This window comes from Podarcis tiliguerta (assembly GCF_965153285.1).
Source record: "Podarcis tiliguerta genome assembly, chromosome: 16".
NCBI lineage: Eukaryota > Metazoa > Chordata > Lepidosauria > Squamata > Lacertidae > Podarcis > Podarcis tiliguerta.
Genome location: NC_139549.1, coordinates 38,931,872 through 38,947,157, shown reverse-complemented (window position 1 = coordinate 38,947,157; position 15,286 = coordinate 38,931,872). Strand labels below are relative to the sequence as shown.

Genomic DNA, 15,286 nt, shown 5'->3' with positions numbered 1-15,286 from the left:
GCTCTGGAGTGCAGTACCGTAGTGTCTGAGAGGGCATTTATTTAGCTACTCTTCTCTTAACTTCTGAAATAAATACAAACAGTACAAACAGTTCAGGCCCACTTGTAAAGCTGGCAACCCTCAAGCTGTGCAGAGAATTTGTATTAATGCTAGGGTTTTTTTTTTTGCTTAATTTGCAGGAAAGAGGCACAGCTCAGCAGTTCAAGTTTCTCATTTGCATGCAGATGCTCCTAGTTTCAACCCCCAAGATATCCAGGTATGACTTGCAGAGAGCCCTGCCTGAAATGCTGATGAATTGCGGGCAATCTAAACAACACTGACCTAGATCAGGGTAGTCTGGCCCACGAGACATTTCTTGACAACCCCTAGCAACATTCATGAACCATCTTGAAGCCTTAACATTTTATTTTTTGTGTCATGGATCGTTAACAAAAGCGCATTCATCTGCCTGTGTATTACATTTGTTTAATAATTAAAAATATTAAATCTATTAGTTGCATATTTAACTATATATATTTAATTAAGTATATTAATTGTGTATATTAAAGGTAAAGGGACCCCGGACAGTTAAGTCCAGTCACAAACGACTCTGGGGTTGCGGCACTCATTTCGCTTTACAGGCCGAGGGAGACGGCGTTTGTCTGCTCCACAGAAAGTTTTTCCGGGTCATGTGGCCAGCGTGACTAAGCCGCTTCTGGCGAACCAGAGCAGTGCACGGAAACGCCGTTTACCTCCCCCCCGGAGAGGTACCTATTAATCTACTTGCACTTTTTGGCATGCTTTTGAACTGCTAGGTTGGCAGGAGCAGGGACTGAGCAACAGGAGCTCACCCCGTCACAGGGATTTGAACTGCCAACCTATTGATCAGCAAGCCCAAGGCTCAGTGGTTTAGACCACAGAGCCACCCACGTCCCTCAATAGTGTATATTAAATTATATTAAATATACTGCAAACACTAATTTATGAAATGGAAATTTAATTCAGCATGTGGTGTCCGGGTTGTGTGTCGAAGGACTCTTGCAACCCACTTGGTATGGAAATTTGGACCGCCATGATCTAGATGGACCAATGGTCTGGCTCCCTCTAAAACAGATTTCTCTGCTCTAAAGTTTACAGCACCAACACAAATTTAATGAATGGCATGGATGAGGCCACTTGTGGCAAAGAAAGTAAAGTAAAAAAATATATAGAAGTAGCAGTTGGGGCAGGGATAATCTTCCTTACCACTTCCATGAGAGGTTGAAAACTGTGATCCATCATTTTATTTTGTTTTCATAAACCCATAGCACAAAAATGCTGCCAGTTTGAGAATATCTCAGTTTCATGGCATCATTCTAGATTTAATACTGACTGCATACTCACGAAGGGACAAAATGGTTGATGGTTTCCTGTTGGCCAAACAGCAAATTTAATTGAATGACTGGAATGTGAACATTTTCTAGACAGGCATTGGCAACCCTGTGGCCCGCGGAGGCCATTTAACCGGCCATGAGCCTCCCCAGAACTGAGCTGCCCGCTTGGCAAGTCCTCGTGCCATGCCACTAACCAGCGCGGCGCGGCGCCTCGTTTCTGTGGCGTCGGAAATTGCGCCTGAACATGAGCAGACTCTCACAGACGCTGGAAATTGCAGGCGCTCACGTGCGCTCACTGTCCGGCCCACGGAGGGGGCTATGCGGGACTGATCCAACCCAGGCAAGGTAAACCTTGCCAACCCCCGTTCTAGAGAGTACAATGAATGAAGCAGTAGTCAGGGATAATTTTTTTTTTTAAAACCCTCTTTGTATTATCACATGACTAGGAGTACTTGGGAATACAGTCATCCCTTGGGTTACAGATGCTTCAGGTTGTGTTTTTTTGGGTTGCGGACTGCCAAAACCCAGAAGTACTGGAACGGGTTACTTCCGGGTTTCGGCGGTTGCGTATGCGCAAAAGCGCTAAATCATGCTTTGCGCATGCACAGATGCGCCGAATTGCAACCAGTGCATGCGCAGACGCGCCACTGTGGGTTGCGAACGTGCATCCCGCACGGATCATGTTTGCAACCCGAGCGTCCATTGTACAGTGGTACCTCGGGTTAAGTACTTAATTCGTTCTGGAGGTCCGTACTTAACCTGAAACTGTTCTTAACCTGAAGCACCACTTTAGCTAATGGGGCCTCCCGCTGCCGCTGCACCGCTGGAACACGATTTCTGTTCTCATCCTGAAGCAAAGTTCTTAACCTGAAGCACTACTTCTGGGTTAGCGGAGTCTGTAACCTGAAGCGTATGTAACCCGAGGTACCACTGTATATAAAAAAGAGCAAGTACTTTTAAAGCAGATGCGTAGGCCAAACCAGAACTAAGATTGTGGAGGAGGAGGAAGTGGACAATCAGGCCCACAATCTGAACTGGTTGTAAGTAAGAAGGCAGTTCACCCTAATGGGCCACCCTTCACTGGAAGGTAGAGTGGTTAGAGTGTCAGGACAGAGCAGGACCCAGGTTCAAATCCTGACTCAGCCATGAAGCTCATTGGATGCCCTTGTGCCGCTCACTGCCTCTCAGCCTAACCTCCCTCACAGGGTTGTTGTGGGGCTTAAAAGAGGAAGGGGGAAGAACCATGTGCGCCATCTTAAGCTGCTTGGATAACAGGTAGGATATACGGTAAACACAATTTTTAAATCATCTAACTACTATAGTATCCTGCTTGCCCTACAGCTCCCTCACTTTAGTGGGGATTGGTGACATTTTTAAAACTCACCTCGGGAACTTTGAGGGTTAGAAAGCTTTTAAAAATATAATAAAAATAGAAAGGATGTTGCAGTTAATGCCTAGTACCAGATTTTAAATACTGTACACCAGAGCTTTCTGGTGTGTGTGTCAAGACACATTAGTGTGTCGGCTGCAGTGTGTAGGTGTGTCATGTGAATGCTCTTATAAGGGGTTAGTTTAGCTAGTAAAACTGAATTACTGTGTCTCAAAATGATGCATGTCTAAAAAGTGTGTCACCAACATGAAAAGTTTGGAAAGTTTTGCTGTACACTGTGTGGTTTTAGTCAAAGAATCATGTAACCAACCACTCCAGCTCTGTTAGCAATGTAATATTTCCTTCCAAAGTCACTTTTTCTGTAAAGCCACTTTATTTTGAAAAAAAAGTTTCACATTCTAAGCTCCCCTCAGGTATAAGATAATGAACCTCCGGAGTTATTAGGGGGACAGGCTGTGTCTAAGCAAGGAATCCTTCACATATCACAGAATCCAGTGCTTGGTGTTACATATGATACCTTAAGAAGTCTTCTGTTTAGTTTTTAAAAAGATGTATGTGGGCTGTTTCTTTTAAAATACCAAGCTCCTAGTCCTCACTATTATGCTGACAACTTCCCTTGCACTCATTCTTATACATCGCCTACTTCCTTGTTAGGAAAGTAAATAGAAACATTTGCATACATGAAAACACAAACAGAATTATGCATTAATATTTAAATTTGTTCTGCACCCACAATTTGAATATCCATTGAGGAATTAGTACTGGGAGCCCTTCATGGCATTTACTTCTGCTTCACCCTCAGCTTTTGAGCCTCGGCCATAAACATGAGAGGCAGACAATAGTCCTCAATCTCCATAGCAGGTCAAATGTTTCAGATGGACTCATGCACTAAAGAAACTAAAATTGCACTGCAATGGTGGTGGGGGAGGGGAACATTGGATATGATATTGGCTCATGGGACACAATCTTAAAATAGATCCCAGAGTCGCTTCTGCATTTCATCCACCGCTCCAAAATAAAATCAATTAGCCGTTCAAGTGAAATGTTAAGAATTCAAACTATTTCAACTACAGCCCTGCCAAACCTGCAGTTTTCCAGATGTTGCTGGACCACAAATCCCATCATACCTCACCACTGGTCATGCTGCTCAGGGCTGATGGGAGCTGCAATCCAACAACATCTGGAGAGCCACAGGTTCTTCATCCCTGCCCTCCAGGATCAGATAAAAAGGTCTACCCCCCAGTTGCCAGCTTCTCACTGTGGCAAAAAAAATGCCTCCAGGAAGCCATACAGACAATAGCCCTTGCCACTGTCCCCCACCCGGCCCCAACAATAGACATTAGGAAATACGCAGGGTATGATTTTGGGGGATACATCTATCCACTGTGAGTTTGCCACACCTACTTGCCTACTCAGAGCTCAGCTGCCATCCCCACTCCCCAAGTTCAAAGGGATTTACTCCGGGTAATTGCAGGCTTAATTACGCATTATATGAAGGTGAGAAGAAACATTGTGGTACATCTGCAGCAGCACAGCCAGACGCCTTCATCTGCCCCAGCGGCAACAAAACAGGCGTCTTCTGTATTGGTTTCTACAGCCACAGCGGATGCTGCCACCTTCCAACAGTTTAACTTCACCCCCAAAGGTGCCCTCCCCTCCACTGTCTCCCAAGACAGACAGATGCCAACAATTAGGGAAACCATGACGATTGAAGTGGTATGAAACCAACACACATGCAAATACATCATAAAGGTAAAGGTAAAGGGACCCCTGACCATTAGGTCCAGTCGTGACCGACTCTGGGGTTGCGGCGCTCATCTCACTTTACTGGCCGAGGGAGCCGGTGTACAGCTTCCGGGTCATGTGGCCAGCAGGACTAAGCCACTTCTGGAAAACCAGAGCAGCGCACGGAAACGCCGTTTACCTTCCCGCCAGAGCGGTACCTATTTATCTACTTGCACTTTGACGTGCTTTCGAACTGCTAGGTTGGCAGGAGCAGGGACTGAGCAACGGGAGCTCCCCCCGTCATGGGGATTCGAACCGCCAACCTTCTGATCAGCAAGTCCTAGGCTCTGTGGTTTAACCCACAGCGCCACCCGCGTCCCTTAAATACATCATACTTATGTTTATATATGCACTGTATAATATTATATATATTTCATGGAAACAGAAGCAGGGCTTACCTGGACTTCTTCTCCATTTTGACTCGGCTCTCCCTGCAGTTTTTCTCGGAGCTTTCCGAGCTCAGCCCTCAGGGCTCCCATCTCTTGTTCCTTGGTCTGCAGGTAGGCCTCCAACTCTACTTTCTGCTCAATCAGAGCTTTTCCCTGAGCCTCCACAACCGTGATTCTGTGGCGAAGGTCGTGGTTGATTTTCATTAACCTGTTTTGCTGTTGCTGAAGCTGTGAGAGAAAAGAAAGGAGGGGAACTGATAAGCCGCTGCAATTATTATCTACACTATACAATATAGAGTAGTATCATTTATTTTAAGCAGTTGTTGCTTCGCCCAAATAATCCTTGGGAAGTGTCAAGAGTGCTGGGACGTGTTAGCAGACCCCTATTCCTTTCACAGAGCTACAATTTCCAGAGTGGTGTAACAATCCCTCTTGCCAGGAAACTGAGAATTTTAGCTTTACTTTAATTTAATACTCCACATCCCTCCCTGTCCTCTGTTCAGGAAGGGTGCAGTGCAGAGCTGGTAAAGGGGTTGGGTCAGAGGAGATGATGTATGGGCTTCAAGAGGTCGCATTCTGCCCCTGGGGCTGAGTTTCTCCATCCCTTTTGAACACAGGAGCACCATTATCTACTAATAGGGATAAGCTGGCCTCTGTGAATTTGCTACATATCAAAATAAATGGATTTAGATATTGGGGCCTTTAAAAAAGTTACTTGGCAGTACTTTGGCATTTATGAAAGAGACTTACAGCTTCTACATCCTCATTTTTAAGACCAAGTTCACGGTCCTTTGCTCTGATTTCATCCCTTTGTTTATCTACTACTTCCTTCAGTTTTTTCATCACTTGCCTCTCCCTTTCAGACATTCCTGGAAAAAAAGAGAGAAAGAGTGATAGGAGGCTCCAATTTCAATACTGCTCCTGTTAAGTAAACATAATTGGTTGTTGAAAATACATAACTAAGGTAAACATTTTTTTTCCCCTGGCAGGGCTCCTGCACTTTTTATCAATTACATGACAGGCAGAAATTCATCAGGTTAGGGCCATCCAATAGGGCAGGGATGAGAAACCTTTGGCCCTCCAGATGTTGACGAACACTAACTCTCATCAGCCTCAGCTACTTTGGTCAATGGTGAGAGATGATGTGAGCTGTAGCCAAGCAGCATCTGGAGAATAGCCAATGTCGTGCCCTCCGGATGATATTGACTACAACTCCCATCGGCCTCATGCAGCATGGAGGTCAGGGATGATGGGAGTTGTAGTCCCATCATACCTACTACTCATTCAGCCTTTAGACAACAAAACCATAAGAGGAAAAACCATCAAACATTGGCAATCACAATATATTAAACACATAAAAAGTGTAAAAGACTCAGTAGCCACCATTAAGTAAAATTAAGTAGTTTTAAATTTGACTTTAAAAATCTTGGCTACTAGCCATGGCTACTCTGCCTCCATAGAGACCGCAATGCCTCTGAATTCCAGCTGCTGGAAACCACAGGAGGGGAGAGGGCTCTTGGGCCTGACTCCTGCTTGCTAGTTTCCCATAAGCATCTGGGTGGCCATTGTGAGAACAAGATATAAGGCCAGATGGGCCACTGGTCTGGTCCATCAGCCTTTTCTCATGTTCTTGAGGGGGAATGGCATGGAGTAGGAAACTATCATAGCTGTTGGTACCCGAAACAGAAGCACTCCGCACTGCAACATCTGCCTGCAGGTCCCATGTGTAGCAGTACCTCTATTCCATTACTAAGCTTATTTGCTTCTCAGCCAATATTAACGACTACAGGGATTTGTAGATGCCTTCCAAACTGACTAACCTAGTTTTTAAAAAGTGTTAAAGCTTAGAAAAATAAGTTTAAGCGTGCCCCCCTAATTCTTCCAACCATTAAGAATAAATCTCTATTTTTAGTTCTCTGCATTGCAAGATTTTCTTAATTTTGTTCCTCCCATTTTGGTTTCTGTTGGGGAGGGGGGCATATGCATAATCAGACTCCCAATACCTTTCTAAAATTTCCAAGCAACAAGCTAAATCATATCCTGAACCCAAACTAGGGATGTCTCTACAAAAAAATAATTCTCACCACTGAGATTGTTTCTTCCTCTCTGCAGCTCTACTGTGTGAAGTCTGTGGTGGACCTTAAGGATTCTCTAAGCAGGTGACTCCACCCCCCACATCAAAAGGATGCTCAGAAAGCACCTGTGGTAATGCAGAGCCCTCAAGGCAAGTGGCCTCTCCAATTCTGGAAGCTGCATTACTTGCTAAGCTTCTGGTGTGGCTCCTGCTAAATTCTGCTAAGGTTGCATATTTTGCTGCGTAGGAAAACATCAGAAACCTGCTTGCTTTGATCGGATTTACTCATTTATTCTTGGCACTAGATTAAAATGTTTTCCCCACACACATCTGAGCATTAATTTTTTACTTACAATAATTATTATTGTGTGTATGTAGGTATGTTTAGTGTATACACATCCCTTTTGGGGCTATATGTGGTAGTTAGGGGATGGAGAGACTGCTTTTATGGTCTGATTGCTTCAAATTGTTCTTTGCTCTCTCTCTCTCTCTCTCACACACACACACTTATTTGTAAGCCATTTTAAAACACTTATTTAAAGCAACTAATAAATACTATTTAGTATGTAACCCTAATTAATTCTAAATGTTGATTCAGCACAGATGTACAGAATGGCATTGTGATCAATGCTGCTCTGCCCCTGATCCTATACTCATTTGTTTAGCAGTAAATACCATAGGCTTACAACTTGTTTCCAAAGAAGGGCGTACTGTAGGACCGCTTATAGCTCGGTGGCCTGCTTCTATGCATTTTTATTCAGAAGCCAGTCCCATCGAGCTGAGTGAGGTGGACTCTGCAGAATGGTAGCCTTTCATTTCACTCCCTATCTAATCGTGGTTGGTAACAGATGGATTGAATTTTCACATCTTCATACAAAAACTATGTCCAGGCCAGCTTACAGCTCAATAAGAAACAAGACATTCCCTGCCCTCAGGCTTCCTAATCTAACAAGACATGACACAAAAGGAAATGGGTGGGGAGGAAAGAGGAAATAAGGAAACTCAGGCATCAGTTGCAAGTTCTTTTAAAATAGCCTAAGATGGAGAAAAGCCATATTTTAGTGGTGGAGTACAACATTTGCAGGGATGCGGATGGTGCTGTGGGTTAAACCAGAGCCTAGGACTTGCCAATCAGAAGGTTGGCTGTTCAAATCCCCCGACGGGGTGAAGCTGCCCAGAGCGGCTGGGGAAACCCAGCCAGATGGGCAGGGTATAAATAATAAATTATTATTACATTATTATAGCAGCCATTGATAGCCTTGCCATCCATAAATCTGCCTAATTTCTTTTGGAGCTGTCCACACTGGTGGCCATCACTGCCTCCTGTGGGAGGGAGTTCCATAGTTTAACTATGCACGGTGTGACTTCCTTTTCTCTGTCCTGAATCTTCCAACATCCAGCTTCACCGAATATCCATGAGTTCTTGTGTTTTGAGAGAGGGAGGGGAAACTTCCCTGTCTACTTTCTCCATGCCATGCATCATTTAATACTCTTCTATCACACTGCCTCTTGCTCACCTTTTCCCCAAATCCCAAATGCGACAACTTTTCCTCGGAGGGAGTCTCTCCATCCCCTTAATCATTTTGGGGGTTGTTTTCTGACCCTTTCCCAACAATACCCTTTGTGAGGCGAGGTGCCCCAAACAGTACACAGTACCCCAAATGCAGTTGCACTTGTTATTCAACAGCACTGGGGGAGGGGAGTACAGTGGTACCTCAGGTTACATACACTTCAGGTTACAGACTCCGCTAACACAGAAATAGTGCCTCAGGTTAAGAAGAAGAAGAAGAGTTTGGGTTTGATATCCCGTCTTTCACTCCCCTTCAGGAGTCTCAAAGCGGCTACCAATCTCCTTTCCCTTCCTCCCCCACAACAAACACTCTGTGAGGTGAGTGGGGCTGAGAGACTTCAGAGAAGTGTGACTGGCCCAAGGTCACCCAGCAGCTGCATGTGGAGGAGCAGAGACGCGAACCCGGTTCCCCAGATTACGAGACTACCGCTCTCAACCACTACACCACACTGGTGTGGTTAAGAAGTTTGCTTCAGGATGAGAACAGAAATCGCGCTCAAGCGGCGCAGCGGCAGTGGGAGGCCCCACTACCTAAAGTGGTACCTCAGGTTAAGAACACTTTCAGGTTGAGAACGGACCTCCAGAACAAATTGAGTTCATAACCAGAGGTACCACTGTACAGGTTCCACCCCACCTGGGCAAAGAGGCTCTTCTCTAGGAGAGATGCAATAACAAGGGGAGCGAGTAAGGGGACAACCTGTGGCTACTGTGGAAGTTCTGTTCTGCTCCTCTGCTGACCTAGATCCTGACAAAGCAGGTGCTGCAGCCGCCGCTTCCCAAGAAGATTCTTTCATATAAAAATAGTTTTATGTGAAACATGATGCTGGCAGCTCAGTTCTGTGGGTGCCGCGCAAAAGACCATGACTAATTCCACCAGGGCAAGCTGCACAGGATTCTGCAGGTTTGTCTAGGATTTGTTTACCAAGGGATGTCATGGAGGTAAGACAGGAGCCATCACCCTCATTTCATGTTTCAGCCCACACGTCTACAATATATTTCGGAAATTTGTTTTGGCTCTTGCTGTGTGTTGAGACATCCTTAATTTATCATAACCAAATTTTGCATGAGGGTTCCTGAAACCAAGAAGCAAGTTTTCATTTATATTTGGATATGATTAGACGTTGCTTTGAATCAAGAGGGCAGACTGAACCTTTCAAAACTTCACTGATTTTAACAACTTATTTCAAAACTGCGGGAGGTGGGTTGTTTCTTAAAATTCCTGAGCAGCACTGGCTATCAGGCTGCTAGTATTTAATATTGGAATCATCCTGGAAACTTTGATTTTTCAAAGCTATTAATGATTAAAAAATAATAATAATTTTCACCCAGTGAATTTGGCTGGCAGTAGATACAGCACTCAGCAAAAACAAGCTGTACTTTACACAACACAGAGTTCATTTATGGCTGGACTGGGAACTGTGCAACCCTGTAATGTTGTTGGACTACAGCTTCCAACTATTAGCCCTGCTGACTAAGGGACAGATGGGAGTTGGGGCCCTTTGGATGTTGTTAGGCTTCAAGTTCCTCAGTCCTGATTTACAGAATTTGCGGCCACAAAGGCTGGTGGCACCACTTGCCTTCAAGGCTTCAAGAGCACCAATTAGAAACTTTTTTTATGTACGCCACAACAGCAGCAAGAATACTCATCGCAAAGTACTGGAAGACGCAAGAACTACCCACTCGGGAAGAATGGCAGATGCAACTGATGGACTACATGGAAATGGCAGAAATGACCGGCAGAATCCGAGACCAGGGAGAAGAGTCGATGGAAGAAGATTGGAAAAAATTTAAAGTATATTTACAAAAATACTGTAAAAATAATGAATGTTAGAAGTATATTGGAATGAAGTTACACGGTTTTAGCAGAAGGGTTATTAAGAATGATATGAACATTAAGTGTTAATGCGTTAAATTGGGAAATTGAAAATTAAATTGTATTATGATAAATTAAAGATTAAATTGAAGAAGAGGGAAAGGATTTGTTGAATTAGATAACTTGAACTAGAATACAAAAAAGGGAGGTGCGAGGAAGTCGAGGAAATAAGCTAATGAAAGATGTGGATATAAAATTTGGATGTGTGTTTTTACTTTTGTTTCTTTTTTTATGTTGTATTGTTGTATTGTTTTTATTTCAGTTTCTATTGTGGATGTATTGTTTGTTGAATTTATGTATTGCTCTTTTTTTTCTTTTGTTTATTTTTTATTGTCTTTCTTGTTATAAGTATAAAATACCCAATAAAAATCTTATTAAAAAACAACAACAAGAGCACCAATTGGTGGAAAGGTGGTATAGAAATGTAAACAAACTAATAAAAAGGGACTTGGGCCGCTCCTCCTCAAATCTATCAATTCTCAGCAATGCAATGGAATCTCTGTGGTTGGTGAATAGTGAATAGTGCTTGCTGAGGCACACCAGGAAAAGGAGGGCTGTTGCTTCCATGCCCTGATTGTGGACTTCTCTGAATTAAGAATTTGACTGGGCACTGTGGGGGAGCAGGATGTTGAACCTCAATGGACCTTTGGTCTGATCCAGCAGGCTCTTTTAAAATTCTCCCTCCTCAACAGCACCCAAATCTCTAGTCAACAAAGGCAATTGTTATAAACCAGAGGTGGGGAACCTGCAGCTCTCCAGATGTTGCTGGATTAAAACTCCCATAATCCCGGACTATTGATCATGCTGGGTGGGATGAAGGAGTGTCAGAATCCAACAACATCTGGAGGGCTACAAGCCTCCCTGGTATAATTAAGTGGGTCTGCATGACCAATACTAGCCCCACATGCCAAGAGCTCAAATCCCTTTGTTTCCCCTCCCATATAATTGACTATCTGGCCTGAGTGCATTTAATTACTATAGTTATTGCAGATGATATACAAGGAACTGCAACAAAAGCCATTATTTTCCCATGTACTTCGCTCCTGTGCACCTGAGGTTCTGCACAGTATCCTCTGCCAGCTGAGGCTCAGCAGGTGAGCAAAAAAGAAGGGCCTTTTCAGTTGTGGCGCCCATAAGCCCCAGCCAGAATAGCCAATGGTCAGGGCTAATGGGAGTTGCAGTCCAGTACCATGTGGAGTGACACAGGTCCCCCATTCTGGTTTAAAGGTGGTGAAAGTCAAAACCAGGCATTTGAACCGGTCCAGGAAACCAAAAGGAAGCCAGTGAACTTGTCATACAACCGGAGCCATGTGCTCCATACAGACTTATGTCAGTACTTTTTGTCTGACTGCTGCCATCTCCTATACTTTCCCAAACAGTTTCTTACTGAGTTTCAGGTCAAATGAACCCAATGCTGTCATCGAGAATCTCTGGCTACCCCACTTGCCTTCATGCTTCTGGAACTCTTCTTCCGAAAAGTTGACGTCCTTGTGGGAGAGGTTGGTCATCAGCTGCTTATTCTCTTCCTGAAGCTGGGCGATTTGGGTGAGGAGATCTTGAGCTTCCCCTCGCCAAACATCTTCCACCAGCTCCAGCTCCTAGAGGGTGAGATTGCATACCATCACTTTCAGGTCCCGGACGGTCAAATGTCTCCCGTTCAATGGAAGGGCCAGATCTTGCTGGTTATAGCATCTTTCCATGCAGAAGGTTCCAGTTTCAAAGCCATGCATGTCCAGGTAGGACTGGCAAATACTGCCTGTCTAAAACTCTGGAGAAATGCTTCCAGACAGTGTAGCCACCACCACCCATATTATTGGATTACAACTCCCACCAGCCTCAGTTTTCAGGGCTGAAAGTGAGGAATGTTGGAAGCTATAGACCAAGATCCTCTGGAGGGTCACAGGTTCTCCACCTTGGTGTAGACAATACTAGGGTTGATGGACCAATGGTATAAGCCTGCTTCCTACATTCCTATTTTCACACGGAGGATCTTGGAGGCATGTGAATCAGCAAATTTTCCTGAGGCTCAACAGATCTGGCTTTGGTCAATGGCTGAAGACACAACCTCCAAGCTCTGATGTACATTGCCTTTAGTTCCACGACAGAATAAAGATAAGGCATAAATGCAATAAATAAATATGAAAGTTTAAGGAACACAATAGGACCTTAGATGCCTTATGCCAGATCAGATTGCTGGTCCATCTAGCTCACTAAACTGGTGGAAGCTGTGTCCTTCCAGATCAGCCGCCCCTGACCTAGTGCCCTCCAGATGTTTTGGACTACAGCTCCCATCAGCCACAGTCAGTATGACTAGCAGTCAGGAATGATGGAAGTTGTAGTCCAAAGTGTCTGGAGGGTAGCAGGTTGCTCCAGATCTTGTTGGACTCCATCAGCCCCAGCCAGCATGACCAATGGCCAGAGTGGTCTATGGTGATAGACCAACTGTAGACCAACAACAGGCTATCCATACCCTACCAGCACTGACTAGTATCAGACTTTTGCAGTTTTAGACAGGAGTCTTTCGCACTTCCACATGGAGATGCCAGAAACTGGACTTGCAACTTCTCCCTGCAAGGCAGCTGCTCTGCTGCTGAGCTATGGAGCTATTTCAATTTCCTAAAGACCCTGGTCTGCGCCTGCAGAGTAAACTGACAACCAAGGCTGAGATCCCAGCTCCAGAGGGAGGCGTGGAGTGCTTTGTTAAGGAGAAAACCAGAGAAAGACTCTTGGTGGGGCCTCAGGAAAGGTTTGGGAGAACATATGTTTGCCAGCATTCTTCTCAGCTCTTGCTCCTGCGACTGAAGTCAGCGTGGAGAACTTCTGGTTCTCCAGATGTTGCCCAGCTCCAACTCCCATCAACCCCAGCCAGAATGGCTCAGGAATTATGAGAGTAGCAGGCCAGCAACATATTGAGGGCTGCAAGCTTTACCAAGCAGCGTGATACATAGACACCAGCAGATATTGATGTTTACCTCTTTGCTATGAAAAAGCTCTGTTGGTAGATCTCCGCTGCTCTTTAAGGCACAGAGACATGCCATCTTCTGGTAAGCTGGCAACCAAACTTGGCAAGCCTAATATAGCTGCTTTCCCACAATGCAATATGATCAGAGAATGTTGGTTTGCTACTGGTTTACGTTTGTATTACTGTCACCTTCCTTAACCCATTTCGTCTTATATTATTATTATTATTATTATTAATTAAATTTGTATACCACCCTTCATCCGTAGATGAAGGCAGTTTACAGCATACAAATACAAGACAAAAACACAAAATGCATATTAAAAACAAGAACCAATAACCCCCCTCCCCAGCTTTTATCGCAGGAGGAGGTCTTAAGTTATTGCTCCTCTAGCCATGCTCCCTTCCCTTCCCACCCCCTCTTCTGTTATTGCTTTAAAACCTGCTGAGCAGGAAGGAATTTTAAAGCACTTTTTGCAGTGCCAGTAGCAAACAAAGCCCATGAGGAAAGACACCAGCAGGCCGTGGATTGGGGAGAGCCATCTTTCTCTCCTCCCCAGCCACTTCTCCATTCTGAGATTGAAAGCCTGGTGCAGTTCCCAAAATAGGACACCCACCCCACCAAATGCATTAAATAAGGTACCATAAAAGTAAGTCATGTGGGTTCTTAAAGACTTCCAAATGGATCGTGGCATAAGCTTTGATGGGCTATGAAAAAATATTCTGATCATGTGCAGTTTCAAAACTCTCAGCAAAACGCAAACACATTTTGCCAACCTTGATAAACAAAAATAACTGAGCATGTGTAGTTTTACATTTAACACTCACATAACTCATTGATGTTTTCACTCACTCCCTGCCTTGGGCCAGGCACCAACTCTCAGCCTAACCTACCTTACATGTCTGTTGTGAGGATAAAGGACGATCTGGTATAATTGCCCCAATGAAATATGGCCTATAGACAGAGCACATGCTAACTACAGGCAAAGCTTTGTTTAAAACAGATGTGGGGAACCTGTGCCCCTTCCAGATGCTGTTGGTCTCTACCTCCCATCATCCAGCACAGCCAATAATCAGCAGTGTTTGGTACTGTAGTCCCCAAAACATCTGGAGGGCCATAAATTCTCCAGGGCTGGCATGAAATAATTACCCAGAAGACTTAGGGTTCCCCATCCTCTCATTCTTTGATCTTTCATTGAATGGAAAGTGACCTGGATGAGAAATTTCCCTGGAAGGGTGGCAGCTCTGAGATTATCCTGGGGCTGCTGTTGTTACCCAAAGCTATACACCCCAATATTTGGAATCAATGAATTCCAGAGAATTACAATTACGTAGTACCTCTCTGCAACAGTTACCTCCATCCACCAGAGTTGACAGCCCAGCTATTGTTGCACAATTTATTCTGGGCAGAGAGAGCGAGAAGTGAGTCAAAGGCCTGTGATCTTTTTAGTGGCTGGTGACTCTATTTTAGCCTCTCGTTTACCACTTTAATGCACAACCAAATCAGAGGCTGATGTCAACTCAGAGAATAATTCCAGGACAACTGAATGGGTACAGTGGATAAATTAATACTCCCTAGTTCCCATCCCATATCCTTTCTTATCTCTTCCATCTCTTTTTCCTTCTTCCTAGGGCTCTAACATAGTCCAAGCTCAGCTTGCAGAACCTCAAAGCCCCAGAACTTGTATTTGAAGCCAGGGATCAACTCTAGAGCAACTCTAGAGTAAAAAGTAGGACTCATAAGAAAAACAACTTGAGTGCCTCTTGCCAAGTGCAGAGTACAGAGCTAGGCTGATGGATGCTTAGAATGCTAAACTAAGCCTGGGGAGACCCAAGTTTAAATCTCCACTCAGCCATGAGGCTCACCTTCGGCCCATCACTATTTTTCAGTCTG

At 44.5% G+C, this 15,286-nt stretch overlaps 1 protein-coding gene across 2 annotated transcripts in view; it reads right to left on the bottom strand.

Moving 5' to 3' along the window:
- RILPL1 (Rab interacting lysosomal protein like 1) overlaps positions 1 to 15,286 on the bottom strand; it is a 35,970-nt gene that overhangs the window by 18,539 nt on the left and 2,145 nt on the right. For both annotated transcript variants that reach the window (XM_083418336.1, XM_083418335.1), the window contains exons 2-4: positions 11,881 to 12,031; positions 5,667 to 5,785; positions 4,926 to 5,144 (exon numbers count right to left, since the gene is read on the bottom strand). In XM_083418336.1, the coding sequence (XP_083274462.1) occupies positions 4,926 to 5,144; positions 5,667 to 5,785; positions 11,881 to 12,031 (489 nt within the window). The remainder of the gene's footprint in view (positions 1 to 4,925; positions 5,145 to 5,666; positions 5,786 to 11,880; positions 12,032 to 15,286) is intronic.